At 36.5% G+C, this 23,762-nt stretch overlaps 1 protein-coding gene across 7 annotated transcripts in view; it reads left to right on the forward strand.

The window, feature by feature from the left end:
- The window catches only part of ZMYM4 (zinc finger MYM-type containing 4), a gene marked incomplete at its 5' end in the record, with an annotated part of 178,324 nt that overhangs the window by 136,071 nt on the left and 18,491 nt on the right, over positions 1-23,762 (forward strand). For 5 of the 7 annotated variants that reach the window (XM_079696801.1, XM_079696804.1, XM_079696802.1 and 2 more), the window contains 10 exons: positions 710-882; positions 1,669-1,819; positions 2,376-2,516; positions 2,849-2,886; positions 4,266-4,410; positions 6,885-7,003; positions 7,711-7,882; positions 10,767-10,820; positions 11,223-11,402; positions 12,064-12,158. In XM_079696801.1, the coding sequence (XP_079552927.1) occupies positions 710-882; positions 1,669-1,819; positions 2,376-2,516; positions 2,849-2,886; positions 4,266-4,410; positions 6,885-7,003; positions 7,711-7,882; positions 10,767-10,820; positions 11,223-11,402; positions 12,064-12,158 (1,268 nt within the window). The remainder of the gene's footprint in view (positions 1-709; positions 883-1,668; positions 1,820-2,375; positions 2,517-2,848; positions 2,887-4,265; positions 4,411-6,884; positions 7,004-7,710; positions 7,883-10,766; positions 10,821-11,222; positions 11,403-12,063; positions 12,159-23,762) is intronic. The other 2 variants (XM_079696806.1, XM_079696807.1) reach the window with 1 other exon arrangement.

Consider the following 23,762-nt stretch of genomic DNA (forward strand, 5'->3'; position numbering starts at 1 on the left):
ATCCTTTGTGTATAACACCAAAACCCTTTTGTTTTGTTTATACTTGGTTCGCTCTTTTCTGATCTAATTCTTCATATTATATAGATGTTAAAATGAAGAAAAATCTCCTCAATGTGTATAGCAAAAAATGGTGGTGATGTGAAAAACATTTAATGTTAGTTATTAGGTTGATAGGGATCCTTTAGTTCTTGTATTTATTTCTAAAGGGAACTGCTTAAATTTTGGTAGCATCCTAAGATAATACTTTTATTGTTTTAAACATCCATTACGTTTCTGAATATAAATGATCTGAATATGTGAATCAGTGTCTTCCTTATTTAGATGACTATAAGGTTAGAATGTTTTGTTTTACTCTAAAACCATGCAGGATTAGCCTCCTAGACTAGTGGCTTTCAAACCTTTTGACCACGACACAAACAGGACATACATTTTACATTGTGACCCAGTGTATGTTCACATACCCAATAAAACAAAAGTTTCATGAAACAAAACTGACTTTTACCATATATGATGCACTGTAATATTTGCTCTGCTGTCTTACTTTGTTTAAAAAAAGAAAATGATAGTATTAATCCTCTAAATTGATCTCTTGATCTACTAATTGGTGAGAACCCAAATGTGCAGACTTTGTCGTAGGACATTTAAATTAAAGATGTAGATACTTATTATTTCTCCCTAATGTTAATTTTATCTTCTCTGATTTTTTTAGGTTGCAAATTGCTTTATAAACATGACTTGGCAAAACGCTGGGGAAATCACTGTAAAATGTGCAGTTATTGTTTACAGACATCTCCCAAATTGGTACAGAATAATTTAGGGGGGAAAGTAGAAGAGTTTTGTTGTGAAGAGTGCATGTCCAAATATACAGTTCTGTTCTATCAGGTAAATATAATTAACATTCCTGGGTTTTTCAAGTCAGGGCATATTTTTCCCTTCTTTTTTTCTTTCAAATAGTGTGAAGGGCAATTAATGATTTAAAACTTTTAAGTATTAAATGTATCCTGTTCTCCTCTAGTATTAATATAAGATTTAAAAAAGACTTTAATGTCACTGAAGTTACATTACTTTTGTTTTTAATTTCCTTGTAGAAGACATATCAGTCTTAAAACATTAAAATATTTAAAATTATAATTTTATTCATTTATTAACTAAAATGAATTGTGTTCTGATGTCTTTAAGGAAGATCGGTCTATTTCCATTTCACTTATTTTAAAATTACTATTTATTGGCGTCTCTATAATGTGACCTTTTTTAATGTTGTATAAAATAGTTGATAGATAAGTAATTATTTCCAAATTTAGGATCGTTAACCTTCATTTTTAAAAAAACTGAATTATAGTTGAGGTATGATATTATATAAGTTAATAGGTGTACAATATAGTGATTCACATTTTTTAAAGGTTATACTTCATTTATAGTTATTATAAAATATAGACTGTATTCCCTGTGTTGTACAATATATCCTTATAATTTATTTTATACATAATTGTTTGTACCTCTTAGTCCCCTACCTCTATATTGCCCCTCTCCCCAGGATAGTTAACCTTCATTTTTGTGATCTAAATTCTAAGTAAATTTCCTCACTTGTTACCTGTGGCCTGCTTTTATTCCATCAGACCATAGACAGTTTGTTTTTTACTTCTTTACTATTTTCTGTTTCTTTTTCAGATGGCCAAATGTGATGGTTGTAAGCGACAGGGTAAGCTCAGTGAGTCCTTGAAATGGCGGGGAGAAATGAAACATTTCTGTAACCTGCTTTGTATCTTGATGTTCTGTAATCAGCAAAGTATGTGTGACCCACCTTCACAAAATAATGCAGGTAAAATTAAACTTTAGTCTTTGGTCAGTGCCAGGGACTGACTGCTGTTCTACAAGTTGAGAACTTTAAATAGTTGTCAATAATTTCATGAAACGTAAATTTCATTCTATTCAAATGACATTAACATTTAGATCTCTTTCTGTTTAACACCTTAGATTAATGCCCTGTAAAAACGAGTTCTTTTAGTTTTCCCTGAGCATGTTGAGTCAAATAAACTCTGTAAGAACTTTACGGGAAAGAATAGCAGTTAATGTTTTATAATTGAAGGTATACATCTTGACTTTCTTAGAAAAGGATTTGAGAGAAAGAACATAGAATCTAAATCACATAGCCTTTTAAATATACCACATGCATAGTTACGCAAGAGAAAGTACATGGAATACTTCAAGGTTCACTAATTAAAAAACAAAAAAATCCAGTTAATCCTGAAGTGACACTTGGCTCCAACAGAATTTACTCTAACCTAAAAGCATTGTTTAACCTCCTTGAAATGTTGGTTTTGTGTATGTGCATATAAATTACATGAGATTTTCTTATTTTTGTTTATTTTAATCAGCAAGTATTTCCATGGTGCCAGCTGCTTCAGCAGGGCCCCCATCTCAAAGAAAAGATTCAACTCCAGTTATAGCTAATGTAGTATCATTAGCAAGTGCTCCTGCTGCTCAGCCCACAGTGAATTCTAACAGTGTCTTACAAGGTATGACTTGATTTGAAAGCATTTATCTAGCCTTTTTGAGGTTGAATATAGGGCTTCTCTACCTTTTTTTGTCAGTGTTCATTTTCATGTGTTTGTCACATTCATATTAGGAATGGTGGCTCACTATGTGCTGCTATGGCATTAAACAGTGTTTTTGTAGTTTCCAGATCTCTTTTTCTCATATTAGACTTTAGGTGTTACTCTTCCCCTGAATTAAAGTAAGATAATACATGTTTTTATTATGAAACTTTGTGTTTATTTTCCAAACATCAGCTTTTAATACTAATGTTTAAATAATAAGATCCTACATTATATGTTTTTATTTATATCAGGTGCAGTTCCAACAGTAACAGCGAAAATCATTGGGGATGTAAGTTTTATTATTTTTATTGGTATTACCACTGTCTTTTCCCTTTTTATGCAGTATGACTATGTCTAAGCTGATTTGCCCTCCTTTATTTTTTGTTTGTTATATAAAACAAATTTCACGGGGCTTCCCTGGTGGCGCAGTGGTTGAGAGTCCGCCTGCCTGTGCAGAGGACGCAGGTTCGTGCCCCGGTCCGGGAAGATCCCACATGCTGTGGAGCAGCTGGGCCCGTGAACCATGGCCACTGGGCCTGCGCGTCTGGAGCCTGTGCTCCGCAACGGGAGAGGCCACAACAGTGAGAGGCCAGCGTACTGCAAAGAAAAAAAAAACAAAACAAATTTCATGAGTTCAGGAATAGGATTTTCTGATTATTTAGTTAGGTCTTTTATGTACTTTTATGTACTTTAATTTCTTTGAATGCTTGGTATCTCTACAATAGTAACTATATAATAGTTACTGAAGGTTTTTGTTTTTGTTATTTTTTAATTGTACAGAATTAAAGTAAATTGTACAGAATTCAGGCATAAAAGGTTTGGGGGGCATTTTGTAACATAGTCAGATTGTAAATAAAGTACTTATAAAATATAGTTTATTTCCCACTCAGTGCAGATTACACTGTAAATAAGCATTCTTTTTTTTTTTTAAACTCAATATTTTTGTGCTTTTTCTCTTAAAAAAAAGAAAAAAATAAATAATGAGAAAAACTTATGACTAGAACAGTGGCATTTTTAAAGCGTTTCCTGGTCTCTGGGATAATTTTCATGTCATCTTTTTTCAGGTTACTTAAATGATCATAAGTGATCCTATTACTTCTAGTTATCTTGAAACTAATTTTTTTTTTTTTTTTTTTGCGGTACGCGGGCCTCTCACTGTTGTGTCCTCGCCCGTTGCGGAGCACAGGCTCCGGACGCGCAGGCTCAGCGGCCATGGCTCACGGGCCCAGCCGCTCCACGGCATGTGGGATCTTCCCGGACCGGGGCACGAACCCGTGTCCCCTGCATTGGCAGGCGGACTCCCAACCACTGCACCACCAGGGAAGCCTGAAACTAGTTCTTTTAAGACTTAACTCAGTCAAGAAACAACAGTTCTCATTTTAAGCTCAACCACCATTGTTATTGATCAATAGTATGTCACAATACAAACAGCATTTTTCTTGGTAAACAGAACAGGGTCAATATATAGTTATCAAAATATTCCTTTATTGCTATTGATATTTCAGGAATATTATATTCCTTACATATTTAGTTGAATATTTATATTCTGTGTCTTCCAACTAATTCCAATATAGTATTTCTTTTGAAATTATATTTTGAAATATAATATTTATAATGTTTCTTGTAATTAATGATAAGCTTTTGGTTTCTGACTTATTTTTTTACTAGGCAAGTACACAAACAGATGCCCTCAAACTGCCACCTTCCCAGCCTCCAAGACTTTTGAAGAATAAAGCTTTATTGTGCAAACCCATCACGCAGACCAAGGCCACTTCTTGCAAACCACATACCCAAAACAAAGAATGCCAGACAGGTGTGTTCCTTGTGCTTTCTTCATTTAATTTTTCCTAGGGGAAAGTAATCTGGGATCTGGTTACATTAATTAAGTGCCTTCTATTTCATAGGTGTTGTGTTTGTTTGCTTATATTCGCTGCCCAATTGAGTTCTCACGATATCCCTGTGGGTTAGGTATTTTCATCAACTTAACAAGTTATGGCAAAGAGAAGGTAGTTGGTAATACCATACTCTGAATGCTTCATTTAATTTCCTTATTCATGATAGTGTAGTATTATGGGGTAAGCATAGACTTTGGAATTAATAAACAGGGTCTTAGTTAAGAGGAACTATTGTTTTCCAGAGCACCCTTAGGTTTGAACTTTTCCACACTCTATTTCAAATAACGTCAGTTCCTTTGGGGAGAGCTTTAGGGCTTTCTTTTCTTATGAACTGCCTGTACCCTCTTTGAGCTACTACTTTTCTGAATGATGGGCATGGTGAGAGCTTCTGATCTTCTCAGCTTGCCTCTCCTAGCATGGAATCTCTGCCCTACAAGTGATCTAGGGTGAAGGTAGTTCAGACCCTAGTTTTCTTGGCCTGCTATTCCTATAGTAGGTTTTCTTTTTGTGGGTGGTAGCTGTACTCACTAGGAAATTAACCTCTTTAACCTGGAGTTTGATGGGATAAGAAATGATGGTGGCCTGTCCCTCCTGGTGAGATACAGTAACCCTTGATGGGAGCTGAGGAAGAGGAGCCCATTCTTTCTGGTCCCACCCATTCCAGAGTCGAGTTTCTATCATATTTAGCTGGCTGAGGCAGGGATGTGGAGCAGGTAGTAGATCAAAAGTCATAGATGCCTACTGTTCTTACTGTATTTAGTAGATTTTCTTGAATAAATATTTCTCCATTTGCTGTATGCCTTTAGGACAATTTCCAAAGAATTTAAATGGTTATTTTTTAGGTTTTCACCAGCTTTGCTTGTTTCCCTAGAGAATGGGTCTCTGGCATGCTGCCATCTGAAAATCCCAGAATTTTTAAAGTGGAAAGGAATCCTAGATTCTTAGATCTGGAAGGTTATCCTCTAGGCCAGTACTTCTCAAACATTAATATGCATGTGAATTATTTGGGAATGTTACTAAGTGGATTCTGATTTAGTGGTGCTGAGGTTTTGCATCTTTTAAGTTCCCGGGTAATGTCAGTGCTGCTGATCCAGGGATCATGTTGAATAGCAAGGCTATAGATGACTTAGTCCTGTATTTTTATGGTATCAACAGTGACTTTATAAAAAATTTATTAAAATTTTTTTTTTAATTTATCATTTTTTTACAGTAGGTCCTCGTTATCTGTTTTAAATATAGCCATGTGTACATGTCAGTTCCAAAATAGTGAAAATTTAGCATTATGTAGCTTGGTTATCAGACATCTCTAATCAGATACCTTTTTTTTATGTCCACTGCACCATGGTAAAATTGATCCCATATTATTTCCCACTTCTAACCCTAGTCAAATTGTCAGCTTTTCACTTCTTTTTACTAGCATTACCTTTCTCTTACATTAATGATTTTACAGTTATCTAACATATTTTTCTGGCCTACAGAAAAGACTCTGTAGATACTTGTTAAATAATTGAATGACTTCTACTTCCATCCTTCCTACTTTTTCCCTACTCATGTTTAAGTTAGTTCCCAAAGTTCTGTTTCCTTTTTTTTTTAATATCTTAGAACCTCTGCTGTGTATACTTATTTTTTTTCCTGCAGGTATCATAACCACCCTAGTTCAGGCCCTCATCATCTTAGCTCTATATATTGTAGTTGCCTCCCACGTTGTATACTTTCTATTCCATGTGAAGATGGCAGCCAAATTAATCTGTTTAAAGCCATTTTTATCACATTACTTTGTGCTAACCAATCTGTAGTAGTTTCCCACTGTCTAATGATTTTAAATGTGTATTATAGCCTCACAAATTGGCCCTTCTACCTATTCAGTCTCCTCTTTAACATACACTACTTATTCATGTTAAGTTTTCTATACCTTTCTTCGAAGATAACTGTTCCATTCATCCATCCAAATTATATCCTTCACTCATCTTATCCTCGTATCATTGATAATTATTGTGTTGCCCACTTTTTTTAGTGCTGTTATACTCAAGCCTTGCTATTTCTCCTTTCTGTGAATTCCTAGTATCATAGATAATTCTTTTTTTAATTTAATTTTATTTATTTGGTTGCATCAGGTCTTAGTTGCAACATGCATGTGGGATCTAGTTTCCTGACCGGGGATCAAACCTGGGCCCCCTGCATTGGGAGCACAGAGTCTTATCCACTGTGCCACCAGGGAAGTCTCTCATAGATACTTCTTTTGAACTGTAAATGTCCACATGCTTTAAAAAAATTTTTTTAATTAAAATTACACTTCTTTTGAATTATAAGTCTTCATATGCCTAAAAATTTTTTTTTAATTAAAATGTCGTTTCTAACCCTCTTTGTTTTTTGTTTTTTTTTCTTCCATTAGAAGACACTCCAACTCAGCCCCAAGTTATTGTGGTGCCAGTTCCAGTACCAGTGTTCGTACCTATACCTCTTCATCTTTATACTCAGTATGCCCCAGTCCCATTTGGAATTCCAGTTCCAGTGAGTAATCATTTAGAGATTAAGGCTAATTTAGTACGCATTTTTCTCAATTAAGATTTGACAGCTCCATAAAAAAACCTTTTACTTGTTGGTAAAATATACCTGACTCTGGTTGGCTATTAATCATACTGTTATATTACTTAAATATGGAATATATAAAGGACTGCTTCTATTTGTACCCTGCCTTGTCAGAGGAGGTTATGATTTAGCTTTTTAAAAACATTTTAAACACAAAAGACCACTAACATAGAAAAAGATCAGAAACAGTGTGTGAATGTTAGAATCCTAGATTGTAGCAAGAATGAAAAGAGGAATACTGTGATTTACAGGATTGACTTTTCGTTAAAGAAATATGTATTCATTTTTTATTGGAAATATATATTTTCTCAATACTGAATTCTTAAGAGAAACACTTGTGTGAAAATATTAAGCAAGAAATATAGTAAAAAACAAAACGACAATTCATTACTTAATTATTCTTTTAGATGATTCAGAGACACATTTTGTTAAGTATCCAGAAAAGCACTTACTGAATTTCTATTTAAATGGCTGCAGTCTTATAAAAACAAACTAGCAAGACTATTTTAATCATTAGCAATAGAAATATCTTGAATTTGTTTATTAATAATTTTTATATTTAAATGATCTCACAAATAATAGTTTGATGGTCAACCAAGAAACTCTTCAGTCTGTCCTTGGTCTTTCAGATGCCTGTCCCTATGCTTATTCCGTCCTCAACGGATAATGAAGATAAAGTCACCGAGAGTATTGAAGACATTAAGGAAAAACTTCCCTCACATCCTTTTGAAGCTGATCTCCTTGAGATGGCAGAAATGATTGCAGAAGATGAAGAGAAGGAGAAGACTCTATCTCAGGGAGGTTGGTATAATTTTAAAGTAAAAAAAGAAAAACACACCTATAAATTTTATTTGTTTTTAAATATGAAGTCTATGGGCTTGTTAAACTTGTTGATAACTCTGGAGCTCTATCCTGTTTATGAAAGAAACTGAGTTTTGGTACGGGTTCTAGTTCTTAATGATCCCAGAAAAATAACCTATAAATCCATGTTTCATGATCATGTTCTGGTTTTATCCCCTGCAGTCAAAGCCATGGTCCCCAGATAAAAATTACTGTTGTAAAATAATCAGCATGTTGGTAGAAGGTAAAAAGAATTTTAGGGTGGAAAACCATTTGGTTCAAAATAACCTATAGATAAATCCCATTTTATGAGTGTAGAATAATGAACAGTAGTTAACATTTATGTGCTTGCCGTACTCTAGGCATTGTCCTAAATGCACTGTGTGCATCACCTCATTTAATCTTCACAACAACCCTATGAGTGAGGTACTGTTTACTTTAGATTCCTCTTTTGGAAAATAGGCTTGCCATGGTTATGAAATCAGGAAATAATGGAATCAGAAGTTGAATCCAGGTTTGACTCCAAAGAAAGGATTTTAAACAGAACTCAGTAGTATAAATTCCAGAAAGGTTTCCAGCCTTAATTAGCACCACCTCGATTTTTGGATATAAGAAGAGATACAAGAAGAGATGAAGGAAATGGTGTTAAAGGTAGTTGAAATGTATAGGTGAATTTTTGCAATGGCCTATTTTTTTTTAAATTTATTTATTTTATTTTTGGCTGCATTGGGTCTTCATTGCTGCACGCGGGCTTTCCCTAGTCGTGGTGAGCAAGAGCTGCTCTTCATTGCGGTGTGTGGGCTTCTCACTGCGGTGGCTTCTCTTGTTGTGGAGCACAGGCTCTAGGTGCACAGGCTTCAGTAGTTGTGGCTTGTGGGTTCTAGAACACAGGCTCAGTAGTTGTGGTGCATGGGCTTAGTTGCTTTGCAGCATGTGGGATCTTCCCTGACCAGGGCTCGAACTCATGTCCCCTCCATTGGCAGGCGGATTCTTAACCACTGTGCCACCAGGGAAGCCCACAGTGGCCTTTTCATATATAATTGATGAACCAAGAAATTACTCTTTCCTGACAATTTTTTTTCTCGGTGATGGTTTTTATAAAGCTAGCCATTGGGTTCTGATTTTGCGTAATACATTCTAGCTGGTTTTCTGAACACTACAGCATTTAAAAAAACTACTGTCAACTTTTCTGTTGTGTTGCCAGTACGTTTTTAAATCAGATATACTCTGAGAGATGGGTACAAAGCTTTTTGTTATTATCCCAAAGTTTCTGGTCTCATTTTGCTCTTTGGTGTATAATCTCAATTCTGACCCATTTATATGTGGATTTTAAAGTCTTAGAATATTGCCCTTGGGCTTCCGTGGTGGCACAGTGGTTAAGAATCCGCCTGCCAATGCAGGGGACATGGGTTCGAGCCCTGGTCCACGAAAATCCCACATGCCGCAGAGCAACTAAACCCATGCACCACAACTACTGAGTCTACGCTCTAGAACCTGCAAGCCACAACTACTGAAGCCCACGCTCTGCAGCAAGAGATGCCACTGCAGCAAGAATCCTGCACACTGCAACAAAGAGTAGCTCCCGCTGGCCGCAACTGGAGAAAGCCCACGTACAGCAACAAAGACCCAGCGCAGCCATAAATAAATAAATAAATTTATTTTAAAAAAAGAGTATTGCACCTATGCTTGATCTTCTAATTTCCGATACTTATTTTGCAAGTTACAGCAGTTCCTGATGAGAAACCTCATTTTAAGTTGGCTTCTCCATTCACATTAATAGTCAGCATTTATCAAATGTTTCCTCTGTACAAATATTGTGACTTTGCCTTTGCCTACAGTTGAGTCAAACAGAAAAACTTTAAAGACTGAGCTTCAAGACAGATAGTTTTAATCATCATAGTGTTGTAAGTAAAATCAAATGGGTTAGAAATATAAAGGGGGGAGAAATTAATTCCAACTGAAAGGATCTGGCTCATTTATCTTTGATTTCAGGGAAAAGAGACAATTTTCCTTGGTTTTTAAAAAAATCTTTTTAATACTTAAATCTTTAAACTCTTTACTTTTTTTCTTCTTCCTGTTTTTTTTCTTTTGTTTTTTCTTGGCCACATTGTGCAGCTTGTGGGATCTTAGTTCCCTGACCAGGGTTTGAACCTGGACCCCAGCAGTGAAAGCTCTAGGTCCTAACCACTGGATGCCAGGGAATTCCCTAAACTCTTTACTTTTAAAGTAGTTTATAGGGACTTCCCTGGAGGTCCAGTGGTTAAGATTCCACACTTCCACTGCAGAGGGCACTCGTTCAATTCCTGGTCGGGGAACCAAGATCCCACATGCTGCATGGTGTGGCCCAAAAACTTAAAAAAAAAAAAAAATTAAAGTAGTTTATAATTGATAGAACATTGTTCTGTTTAGTTCCATGTTCTGATTGCTCATGTATTTATATTCTAAGTCTGTCGGCTTTCCACTGCATGGTAAAGCATATTTTATTTAGGGAAGGAAAAAGCAATTTAAAACAGATTTGTCAACCTGTGAGTAAATCAATAGTGTGTGTGTGTGTTGTGGTTAAAAAAAAAAAAAAAGAATTTCAGATAGCACAGAGTCCAAAATAAAGGTCTCTCTTGCCATGACTTCTTTCATACTGCTTGCTATCTAGAAGTGTAACCACTGTTATCAATTGTAATTTAACTGTATTTATCACTAATGCCTGACTCTTATTAATGAATCATTCTTTTCTGCATATAAAGGCTATTTACGTAGAACCTCCCTAGTGCATTCATTTCATTTGAAATGCAGTTTGTTTTTTGTATACATATAAATTGACTTATTATGTGCTTTTCTTTTTCTTTAGGATCCCAAACTTCTGAACAGGAGCTCTTTCTAGACACCAAGATATTTGAAAAAGGTTTGTAATTGTAAATGTATTTTGAATCTTAGAAATATTATCCTCTGTTAGTGATACAAACCCATAAAGTATTAGCATCCTTGGATGTAATATTTGCAATTTTAGCTGTTTGTAGGGGGCATCAGACATCTATGATTTTGTGCTAATTTGTAAAGAGGCTAATAAAAACTACCTCAGATATTGATTTTAAGGACTAATTGAAATAATGCTCTAAAGTGTGTATCAAGAATATAAATCTAGTTCTGTGATATTGGTGAACAGTTACTTCATTCTTGAGTGTACCTGTGGAATTGTCCAGCAACCATACCTGACTTTTGGTATTTAGGGTTTCAGAGAGGTTTCTGAGTATGTCAAGCGTCTTATCTCATTTTGAGAGCTTGTTTGTTTTTCTGCATATTTCAGACCAAGGAAGTACTTACAGTGGTGATCTTGAATCAGAGGCAGTATCTACTCCACATAGCTGGGAGGAAGAATTAAATCATTATGCCTTAAAGTCAAATACTGTGCAAGAGGCTGATTTAGAAGTGAAGCAGTTCTCAAAAGGGGAAACTGAACAGGATCTGGAAGCAGATTTTCCATCAGGTTTGTGCAGTGTAACCTGTCTGTTGAAAGTCCTTTATTAGAAGATTGGTACAACTCTGAATTGGCATAATGAAGCAGTTATAATGTATGATAACTATCTAGGGCACACATGGTCCCTGCCTTTGAAGGTATTAATTCATACCATATTGTTCTTTATAAGGGGTTAATTTGTTGTTGTTGTTGTTGTTTTTAAGTTTCCCACAGTAATCATATAGGGGGTTTTCTTGATTGTTAATAAAGTTTTTTTTTTTTTTATTTTGCGGTACATGGGCTTCTCACTGTTGTGGCCTCTCCCGTTGTGGAGCACAGGCTCCGGACGCGCAGGCTCAGCGGTCATGGCTCACGGGCCCAGCCACTCCGCAGCATGTGGGATCTTCCCGGACCGGCGCACGAACCCGTGTCCCCTGCATTGGCAGGCGGACTCTCAACCACTGCGCCACCAGGGAAGCCCCCTTTTTTTTTTTTTTTTTGCGAGATAATAAAGTTTTTATACATGCTGTATCTCCTTGTTTTCTTATGTATATAAGTAAAGTCCATATTTTATCATAAACAAAATAATGAATATAGTGATGATTACCTGATATTTCCTCCTTCACCCTAAGTGTTTATTTAAGTCTGTGAGTGATTTATCTCACATTATGCTTTCTCTTGGTTATCATAGAATCCTTTGACCCACTGAATAAAGGACAGGGAATCCAGGCACGTTCCCGAACAAGAAGACGACACAGAGATGGCTTCCCCCAGCCCAGACGAAGAGTAAGCAGTAGCTTAATTTTTCTAGCATTTTCTTTTCTTTGTTGTTTTCCAAGCTTGTATTTTTGTCCTTTTGTTTTTGTTTTTTTGAAGTCAAAAACCATATCTTTTATTTTATATTTCTTCAGGAGGGACTTTTTATTTTGTTTCTATAATCAAAGGATTTTTCTGTTTGTTTTTTATAATCATTGTTACACACTTTCCTCTTTTATTATTTTTTTCTTTTGCGGGCCTCTCACTGTTGTGGCCTCTCCCGTTGCGGAGCACAGGCTCCGGATGCACAGGCTCAGCGGCCATGGCTCATGGGCCCAGCTGCTCCGCGGCATGTGGGATCTTCCCAGACCGGGGCATGAACCCGCGTCCCCTGCATCGGCAGGCGGACTCTCAACCACTGCGCCACCAGGGAAGCCCTATATTCTCTTTTTTAAAGTCTCTAAATTTAGCTTTTTAAACATAATAATGCGGTTCACTATTTTTTGTAGTATAGCTATAATAGTGAAGTTCACAAAGAATGTTTTTCATGTTGACAGGGCTTTCCAATACTAAAATTAAAAGAATAATAACCTTTTTAAAATTAGCTCTATTGAGTTACAGTTAACATTTAAAACTTCATAAATTAAAAAAAATCATAAATTTTAAGTGTACAGTTTGATGGGCTTTGATAAATGTATTCAGTATGTAACTACCACCACAGTCGTAACACTTTTCTTGTTCCAAAAAGTTGCCTTGTTACCGTTGCCAGTCAGTCTTCATCTCCAGCTCCTGACAACCACTGATCTGCTTTGCAGATTGATGCAAAATCGTACTGCTTTGCCTTTTCTAAAATTTCATATAAATGGAATCATATAATTTGTATTCTTCTGTGTTTGGATTCCTTCAATTAGCATAATGTTTTTGAGATTCATCCATATTGTTTAATGAATTACTAGTTCATTCCTTTTTATTTCTGAGCATTGCATTTCATGGATAAACCACAGTTCATATAATTGTTTAAAAGCTGGTGGAAATTTGGGTTATTTCCAGTTTTGAGCATTTTAAATAAAGCTGCTGTGAACATTCTAGTATAAATCTCTTTGTGAAGAATGTATGTTTTCATTTTGGGAAAAATATCCAGTGGTGGAATTGCTAGGTCTTATGTGTATTTTTAACTTTGTAAGAAAGCTGCCAAAATGTGTTCCAAAGTTGATGTACTATTTTGAATTCCCACCAGCAGTCTGTGAGTTCTATCTGCTCCATGACTTAAAACACTTGGTATTGTCAATTTGTAATTTTAGCCATTCTAGTAAATGTGTAGTGGTATTAATTTATGGCTTTAATTTGTATTTTCCTTATGACTAATATATGGGCATCTTTTCAAATGTATATCTGCTCTTTGTGTATCTTTGATGAAGTGTGTATTCAGAACTATTGCACTTTTTTCTTTTTGCGGTACGCGGGCCTCTCAATGTTGTGGCCTCTCCCGTTGCGGAGCACAGGCTCCAGACACGCAGGCTCAGCGGCCATGGCTTATGGGCCCAGCTGCTCCGCGGCATGTGGGATCTTCCTGGACCGGGGCACGAACCCGTGTCCCCTGCATCGGCAGGCGGACTCTCAACCACTGCGCCACCAGGGAAGCCCTGCACATTTTTTTTTTTAATTGGGTTAGTTGTCATCTTATTGAGTTGTGTTTTTTATTATGGATATAATTCTTTGGTCAAATATGACTTTTCCTCCTATTCTGTGACTTCATTTTTATTTTCTTAATAGTGAAAAACAACTATTTCCCTATTTGCATGGTTCATTTATTTATTTTCTTCCAGTTTTATTGAGATATAATTGACATAACAGGACTAAGTTTAAGGTGTAGAGCATAATGATTTGACTTACATACATCATGAAATGAATACCACAGTAAGATCGTAAACATTCATCATCTCATATAGATAAAAAATTAAACTAAAATAATTTTTTTCTTACTATGAGAACTCTTAGGATTTACTCTCTTCACAACTTGCATATATAGCACAGAGCAGTGTTCATTATATATATCGTGTTGCACGTTATACCCCAGTACTTACTTAAACTGGAAATTTACGCCTTTTGACTACCTTCATCCAGTCTCCCTCCCCCTACTCCCTGCTTCTGGTAGCCACAAATCTGATCTCTTTTTCTAAGAATTTGTTTGTTTGTTTCTGAAATATAATTGACCAACAATACCTTGTTAGTTCTTGGAGCACCACATACTGATTCAACATTTCTACATATTTCAAAATGTTCACTAGGATAAGTCTAGTTACAATATGTCAACATACAAAAATATTACATAATTATAATTGTGTGATTGTATTCCCCACACTGTACATTTCATAACATAACCATGACTCATTTACTTCGTGACTGGAAGTTTGTACCTCTTAATCTCCCTCACCTATGTCTCTCATCCCCCAACCCCCTCCCCTGTGAGAACCACTTGTTTATTCTCTGTATCTATAATTCTGTTTCTGTTTTATTATGTTTGTTCATTTGTTTTTTAGATTCCAGATATAAGTGAAATCATATAGTATTTGTCTTTCTCTGTCTGATTTGTTTCACTTACCGTAATACCCTCTAGGTCCATCCCTGCTGTCACAATTGGCAAGATTTCATTCTTTTTTGTGGTTGAGTAATAATTCCATTGTATGTAACTCTGTGTGTGTGTGTGTGTGTGTGTGTGTACCACATCATCTTTATTCATTCATCTAGGACACTTAGGTTGTTTCCATATCTTGGCTGTTGTCAGTAATGCTGCAGTGGACTTAGGGGTGCATATATATCTTTTTGAATTAGTGTTTTTGTTTTCTTTGGGTAAAAAGTACCCAGAAGTGGAATTGCTGGATCAAATGGTAGTTCTATGTTTAATTTTTGAGGAAGCGCCATACTGTTTTCCACAATGGCTGCACCAATTTACATTCCCACCAACAGTGCATGAGTGTTCCCCTTTTTACACATCGTTGCCAACACTTGATATCTCTTGTCCCTTTCATTGTAGTCATTCTGACAGGTGTGCGGTGATATTTCACTGTGGTTTTGACTTGCATTTCCCTGGTGATTAGTGATGTGGAGCATCTTTCTGTGTGTCTGTTGGCAATCTGTATGTCCCTTTTGGGAAAATGGCTCTTCAGATCCTCTGCCCATTTTTTAATTCCATTTTTTGTGTGTTTGTTTGTTTGTTGGATATTGAGTTATTTATACATTTTAGATATTAACCTGTTTCCAGATATATAATTTGGAAATATCCTGTCCCATTCAGTAGGTTGCCTTTACATTTTGTTGAGGGTTTCTTTTGCTATGCAAAATCTTTTTAGTTTGATGTGGTCCCATTTGTTTATTTTTGCTTTGGTTGTCTTTACATGAGGGGACAGACCCAAAAAATATTACTAAAACCGATGTCAAAGTTTCCTGCCTGTGTTTTCCTCGAGGACTTTCATGGTTTCAGGTCTTACATTTGTCTTTAATCCATTTTCAGTTTAATTTTGTATATGGTATGAAAAAGTGGTCCAGTTTCATTCTTTTCCATGTAGCTGTCCACTTTTCCCAATGCTGTTTACTGAAGAGTCAGTCTTTTCTTCATTGTACAATATAGTCTTGCCTCTTTTGTCATAGATTAATTGACCATATAAGCATAGGTTTGTCTGGGCTATCTATTCTGTTCCATTGATCTGTGTGTATGTTTTTGTGCCACTACCATACTGTTTTGATTACTGTAGTTTTTAGCATAGTTTGAAATCAGGGAGTATGATACCTCTAGCTTTGTCCTCCTTTCTCAAGGTTGTTTTGGCTATTCTGGGTGTTTTATGTTTCCTAATGAATTTTAGAATGATTTGTTCTAGTTCTGTGAAAAATGCCATTGGTGTTTTGATTTTATTGCATTGAATCTGTAGTTTGCCTTGGATAGTATGGTTATTTTGACAATATTCTTCTAATTCACGAGAATGGTATATTTTTCCATTTGTTTGTTTAATCTTCAGTTTCCTTCATCAGTGTCTTATAGTTTTCTGAGTCGGGTCTTTTACCTCCTTTGTTAGATTTATTCCTAGGTATTTTATTCTTTTTAATGTGATTGTAAACAGGATTGTTTTTAAAATTTCTCTGACAGTTTGTTGTTAGTGTATAGAAATGCAACAGATTTTGTATATTTCATATCATGCAACTTAACTGAATTTATTGGTGAGTTCTCATAACTTTTTGGTGGTGTCTTTAGGATTTCCTATGTATAGTATGGTGTTATCTGCAAACAGTGACAGTTTTCTTCCTTTCCAATTTGGATTCCTTTTATTTCTTTTTCTTCTCTGATTGCTGTGGCTGGGACTTCCAATACCATGTTGAATAAAAGTGGCAGAATGGGCATCCTTGTCTTATTCCTGATCTTAGAGGAAATTGTTTCAGTTTTTCATCATTCGATATGATGTTAGCTGTGGGTCTGTCATATATGGCCTTTATTACATTGGGGTATGTTCCCACTGTAGCCATTTTGTGGAGAATTTTTATCATAAATGAATGTTGAATTTTGTCAAAGGCTTTTTTTGCATCTATTGAGATGATCATATGACTTTTATTCTTCAGTTTGTTAATGTGATGTATCACATTGGTTTGCAAATACCAAATTATTCTTTGCATCCCTGGGATAAATCCCACTTGCTCATGGTGTGTGATCCTTGTAATGTATTGTTGAATTTGGTATGCTGATATTTTGTTGAGGATTTTTGTATGTATGTTCATCAATGATATTGGCCTGTAATTGTCTTCTTTTATAGTCATCTGCTTTTGGTATCAGAGTGATACTGGCCTTGTAGAATGAATTCGTAAGTGTTGCTTTCTCTGCTATTTTTTGTAATAGTTTGAGAAGGATAGGTATTAACTCTTCTCTAAATGTTTGGTCAACTTCATCTGTGAAGCTATCTGGTCCTAGACTTTTGTTTGTTGGGAGTTTTATGATTACTGATTCAATTTCATTACTAGTAATTGGTCTGTTCATATTTTCTATGTATTTCTGAGTCAGTCTTAGGAGAGTGTACATTTCTAAAATTTGTCCATTTCTTCTAGGTGGTTCTTTTGGTGTATAATTGTTCATAGTAATCTCTTAGGATCCTTTACATTTCTGTGTTGTTTGTTGTAACTTCTCTCTTCTCATTTTTAAAAAAAATTTATTTGTACCTTTCCTTTTTCCTTGATGAGTCCGGCTGAAGGTTTATCCACTTTGCTTATCTTTTAAAAAGATCAGCTCTTGGTTTCATTGATCTTTTCTGTTGCTTTTTAGTCTCTAATTTATTTTTGCTCTGATCTTTATGATTTCTTTCCTTTACCAACTTTCGGTTTTCTTTTTCTATTTCCCTTAGGGTATAAGGTTAGGTTGTTTATTTGAGATTTTTCTTGTTTCCTTAAGTAGGCTTGTCACTATAAACTTACCTCTTAGAACTGCTTTTGCTGTATCCCATAGATTTTGGATAATTGTCTTCATTTTCATTGGTCTCCAGGTATATCTTGATTTCCTCTTTAATTTCTTTGGTGACCCATTGGTTGTTTAGTAACATATTGTTTAGTCTTCTGTGCTGTGTGGTTTTTTTTACAGTTTTTTCGTGTATTTGGTTTCTAGTCTCATAGCATTGTGGTTGGAAAAGATGCTTGATATGATTTTACTTTTCTTAAATTTACTGAGACTTGTTTTGTGGCCTAGCAAGTGATATAGAGAATGTTCCATGTGAACTTGAAAAGAATGTGTATTCTGCTGCTTTGGGGTGAAATATTACATATATATATATATATATATATATATATACACACACACACACACACACAAACATGTGTGTGTGTTTATTCTGTATATAGCTATTAAATCCATCTCTTGTAATGTGTCATTTATGGCCAGTGTTTCCTTACTTATTTTCTTTATTTATCTCTGTCCATTGATGTAAGCGAGGTTTTAAAGTCCCGTACTCTTGTTGTGTTACTGTCCATTTCTCCCTTTATATCTGTCAATGTTTGCTTTATGTATTTAGGTGCACCTTTCCTATCCTCTCACATTCAGTCTTTGTGTGCCTTTAGATTTGATGTGAGTCTCTTTTAGGCAGCACTATGGGTCTTGTTTTTGTATCCATTTAGCCACCCTGTGTCTTTTTGTTTGTTTGTTTGTTTGTTTTGTGGTACGTGGGCCTCTCACTGTTGTGGCCTCTCCCGTTGCGGAGCACAGGCTCCGGACGCGCAGGCCCAGCGGCCATGGCTCATGGGACCAGCTGCTCTGCGGCATGTGGGATCTTCCCGAACCGGGGCACGAACCCGTGTCCCCTGCATCGGCAGGCGGCCTCTCAACCACTGCGCCACCAGAGAAGCCCCCACCCTGTGTCTTTTTATTGGAGCATTTAGTCCATTTACATGTAAAGTAATTATTGATAGGTATGTACTTATTGCCATTTTGTTAATTGCTTTGTGGTTGTTTTTGTAGCTCTTTTTTGTTCCTCATTGTTTTGCTCTCATCGCCTGTGATTTGATGACTATCTTTAGTGTTATTTTGGGGTTCCTTTCTCTTTTTTGTGTGTATATCTATTACTGATTTTTGGTTTGTTGTTACCATGAGGTTTATGTATACCAGTCTATTTATGTTTATACATGATTATTTTAAGTGCTGATCTCTTAATTTTGAATACATTTTACCAACCCTGAATTTTTACTCTCCCCACATTTAATGTTTCTGACATCATATTTTACGTTTTTTGGTTTGTGTATTCATTACTACTTATTATGGATATAGATAATTTTACTACTTTTGTCTTTATCTTTGTAGTAGATAGTACTGATCTACTGTCTTTACTGTATGTTTGTCTTTACCAGTGAAATTTTTCCTTTTTTAATTTTCATTTTTCTAGTTGTTACTTTTTCTTTTCTGCTTAGAGAATTCCCTTTAACATTTCTTATAAACCTGGTTTTGTTGTACTGAATTATTTTAACTTTGCTTGTCTGTAAAAAACTCTTAATCTCTCTATCAAATCTGAATGAAAGGCTTGCTGGTATAGTATTCTTCGTTGTAGGTTTTTTCCCTTTCATCACTTTACATATATGGTGCCAGTCCCTTCTGGTCTGCAGAATTTCTGCTGAAAAGTCAGCTGATAGTCTTATGGGATTTTCCTTTAACGTAACTAGTTGCTTTTCTTTTGATGCTTTTAAATTCTCTCTTTATCCTTAATGTTTGCTATTTTAATTATAATGTGTCTTTGAGCGGAAGTCTTTGGATTGAGTCTGTTTGGGACTTTCTGTACTTCTTGGACTTGGATGTCTGGTTCCTTTCCCAGATTAGGGTCGTTTTCAGCTATTATGTCTTCAAATACGTCCTCTGCTCCGTCCGTGCTCCCTTCCTCCAGGACCTCTACAATGCAAATGTTAGTACACTTGAAGTTGTCTCAGAGTTCTCTTGAACTGTCCTCATTTTTTAAAATTCTTTTTCTTTTTTCTCTTCAGTTTGAGTGATTTTGACTACACTGTCTTCCAGTTTGCTGATCTGTTCCTCTGTATCAGCTAACCTACTGTTAATTCCTTTTATTTCAATTATTGTATTTTTTGGCTCTGTTTGCTTGTTCATTGTATTTTCTAACTCTTTGTTAGAAACTTCTAACGTCTCACTGTGTTCATTCTTCTCCTGAGTTCTCTGAGCATCTTTACAGTCATTACCTTGCAGTCTTATTGGGTAGAATGCTTCCCTTTGGAACATATTCCTCTGTTGCTTTATCTTGCCTAGTTCTTTGTTTTTATTTCTATGTATTTCATAGGTTGGTTCCATTTACCAATCTTAGATAAGTGACCTTATGTAAGAGACATTCTATGGGGCTGGGCAGCAGACTCCCCTCTAGTCACCAGAGCTGTATGCTCTAGGGGTGCCCTGTATATGCACTGCATGGGCCGTTATGACAAGCTGACTACTGTGGGCGTGCTGGTGAGTGTGGTCAGCATGGCTGACTACTGTGGGCATGCTGGGACCAGAAAGTCCCAGACTGGTTGATTGCCAGGCCCTGCCTAATGCAGAGGCCTCTGGCTCTGGTGTGGTTGGCTGCAGCCCGGGGAGTTCTGGTCCTGGTGCTGGCCCACTGGTGGGCAGGGCCAGGTCATGAGGCAGCTGGCTGCAGAGCCCTGAGGAGTTCCCAGGCTAGTGCTGTCCTGCTGGTGGGTGGGACTGGGTGGAGGGTGGGTGTTCTCGGCCTGGTTTTGACCCACTGGGTTACAGGCTGGGTCCTGACACAGGTGGCTATAGGGCTGTGGTATACCCAGGGGCTAGTGTCTGCTCTCTAGTGGGCAGGGCCAGGGCTCATGGGATCCCAGGGCTGGTGCCAACCACTGGTGGGTGAGGCTGTATCCTGGGACTAGTTCTGTTCCATTGGTGCGCAGAGCTGGGTCCCAGGGTCTCTGGCTGGGGGACCTGGTTCCTGAAGCTGGTATTGGCTTGTGGATATATTGGTCTGGGTCCCATGGTATCGTGGGGCTAGTGTTGGTCCACTGGTGGGAAGAGCCTGCTCCTGAGGATCTCTGGCTGTGGGGCCCTGATGATCCTAGAGTTGGTGTCAGCCTGCTGGTGGGAAAGGCCAGGGCCCAGGAGGTCCTGGGACTAGTGCCTACCCACTGGTGGGCAGAGCCTTGTTCAGGGTGGCTGGGGGCTCATGGGAGCCTAAGGCAGCAAACTTGCTGGTGTTTGGGGCTGTGTCCCCACCTGGCTAGCTTCTTGGCCTGAAGCGTCCCAGGATTGGTGGCAACTGGCTGGTGGGCAGGCTGGTTCCAGTTCTCATTTAACTTAGTGGGAGGAGTCCAAAATGGTGCTTGCTAGCAGCAGTGTTCTCATTGTAGAGTGAGCTCCCCAAAATGGCTACCGCCAGCATCTATGTCCCCAGGGTGAGTCCCAGTTTCCTCTTGACTCTCTGGGAGGCTCTCTAAAATCAGGTGGGTCTGACCCAGGCTCCTTTCAAATTACTGCTTTTGCCCTGGGTCTCAGATCATGTGAGATTTTGTGTGTACCCTTTGAGAGTGGGAGTTTCTTGTTTCCTACAGCCCTCTGGCTCTCCTGAAAACAAGCCCCGCTGGCCTTCAAAACCAAGTGTTCTGGAGGTTTATCTTCCCAGTGCAGGAGCCCTGGACTGGGGAGCCCTATATGGGGCTCAGACCTCTCACTTCTTGGGGAGAACATCTGCAATTGTGATTATCTTCCCATTTGTGTGTCACTTAACCTGGTGGTGTGGGTCTTGATTATAACCATGTCTTTGCCCCTTTCTACCCATCTTGTAGTTCCTTTATATCTTTAGTTGTAGAAGATCTTTTCTGCTAGTCTTCAGGTCATTTTTATGGAAAGTTGCTCTGTACATAGTAATAATTTTGGTGTGCCCATGGGAGGTGGGGAGCTCAGGGTCCTCCTACTCTGCCATCTTGGTCACCCACACCAGGACAGAACTTTTTACTTTTGAGAAGTCCACTTTATCAGTTTTTATTCTTTTATAATTTGTGCTTTTTATTATCCCATCTAAAAATGTTTGCTTAACTTCACTATGGTAATTAAGATTTTCTCTTACATTTTCTCCTAGTTTTATAATTTTCTTTTATGTTTTCTGTGATCCATTTTGAGATAATTTTTACGTATAAGTTAAGGCGTCACATTTCATTTTTTTGTGTGTATGGATGGATATACAGTTGTTCCAGTACCACTTTTGTAAATGCTGTCTTTTCCCCTTCGGTTACATTGGCACTTTTGTTAAAGTCAACTGACCATATATGTCTTGGTCTGTTTCTGAAACTATTCTGTTCCATTGATATACATGTCTATTTTTATACCAGTACCAACTGGCTTGATTAATGTAGCTTTACAGTGAGTCTTGAAATAGGAGTGTAGGTCTTCCATCTTTGTTCATCTTTTTCAAAGGTTTTGTTTGAATTTCCATATACATTTTAGAATCAGCTTGTCAATTTTTACAAAAAAGTCTGCTGAAATTTTGATTGGGGCTGTTCTTAATCCATGGATCAATTTGCAGAGAATTGACATCCTAGCAACTTTGAGCCATCCAATCCATAAAGATGGTATCTTTCACCTTTATTCAGGTTATCTTAATTTCTCCCAACAGTGTTTTGTATTTTTCATTTTACAAGTCTTATACTTTGTCAGATTTATCTAATAAGTATTTTAATATATTTTTGATCCTGTTGTGAATAGCATTATTTTAAAATTTCCTTTTCTAGTGTTCTTCATTGACATAGAAATAGAGATGGTTTTGTATCTTGATTTTATATATGGTGATTTTGCTCAACTGAAATCCTTAGGATTTTCTGCCTACACAATCATATTATCTGTAAGTGAAGGCAGTTTCACTTTTTCCTTTACAATCTTAGTGCACTTTTTTTCTTTTTTTGATTTTTTGCATTAACAAGGATCTTTAGTACAATGTTTAATATAAGTAATGAGTGCAGACCTTCATGCCTCTTCCCAATTTTAGGGAAGTATTCAGCCTTACAATATTGAGTATGATGTTACCTATATGTTTCTCATAGATGACCTCTACAAGTTCAGGAAGTTCTCTTCTATTTCTAATTGCTCAGAGTGTTTTTGATTGTGTTTTGAACTTTGTCAGGTGATCTCTTGAGATGATCATCTGGTTTTTCTTTTCTGAGTCTTTTAAAGTGGTGAAATACATTAATTTTTTAAATTATAAACTAACCTTTCATTTATGGGATGAGCACTACTTTCTTTTGATGTTTTTATTCTTCTATATGTTGCTGGATTCAGTTTGCTAATATTTGTTAAGGTTTTAAGTGTCTCAGTTTAAAAGAGCTATTGATCTGTTTTCTAGTGATGACTTTATCTGGTCTTGCTGTCAGGATAATAGTAACGTAAGTGAGTTAGTGTTCCTCCTCTTCTATTTTCTGAAATACAGTTTATATAATTACTTTAATTCTTGGGTAGACTTCAACAGTGAAGCCATCTGGGTCTGGATTATTTCTTATGGGAAAGTTTTAAAATATGAATTGAATTTCTCTAGCTACTTAGGTTATCTATTTCTTCTAGAGCAAGCTTTGTTAGTTTGTGTCTTTCAAGAAATTTGTTCAATTTATCTAAGCTGTCTAGTTTATTGTCATAATGATGTTCACAGTTTTCTCTTATTATTCTTTTTATATGTGTGGGGTCAGGTGTTGATAATTTGTGTCTTTTTTCTTTTATCCCTGATCATTCTAGCTAGAGAATTATCAGGTTTTTTTAACCTTCTAAAAGTACCAGCTCTTCATTTTATTGATTTTTCCTTTATTTATTTATTTATTTTGATTTTTGCTCTTATTTTGATTATTTCCTTACTTTGGGTTTTAATGAAGCCTTTCTTCTAGTTTCTTAACAGAGAGGCTAGATTATTGATTTTAGACTTCCTTCACTTCTCATAGAAGCATTTTAATACTGTAAATGCCCTTATAAGCACTGCTTTAGCACTATTACATAAAGTTTGATACGTTTTGTTTTCATTTTTACTTAAGTTCAAAATATTCTCTAATTGTATTTGTGGTTTCTTAACATGTGTTTTTTAATTTCTAAGTTTTAAGGATTTTTCTAACATTATTTCATTACCGATTTCTGGCTGAATT

Source organism: Hyperoodon ampullatus (assembly GCF_949752795.1).
Source record: "Hyperoodon ampullatus genome assembly, chromosome: 2".
Classification (NCBI taxonomy): Eukaryota; Metazoa; Chordata; class Mammalia; order Artiodactyla; family Ziphiidae; genus Hyperoodon; species Hyperoodon ampullatus.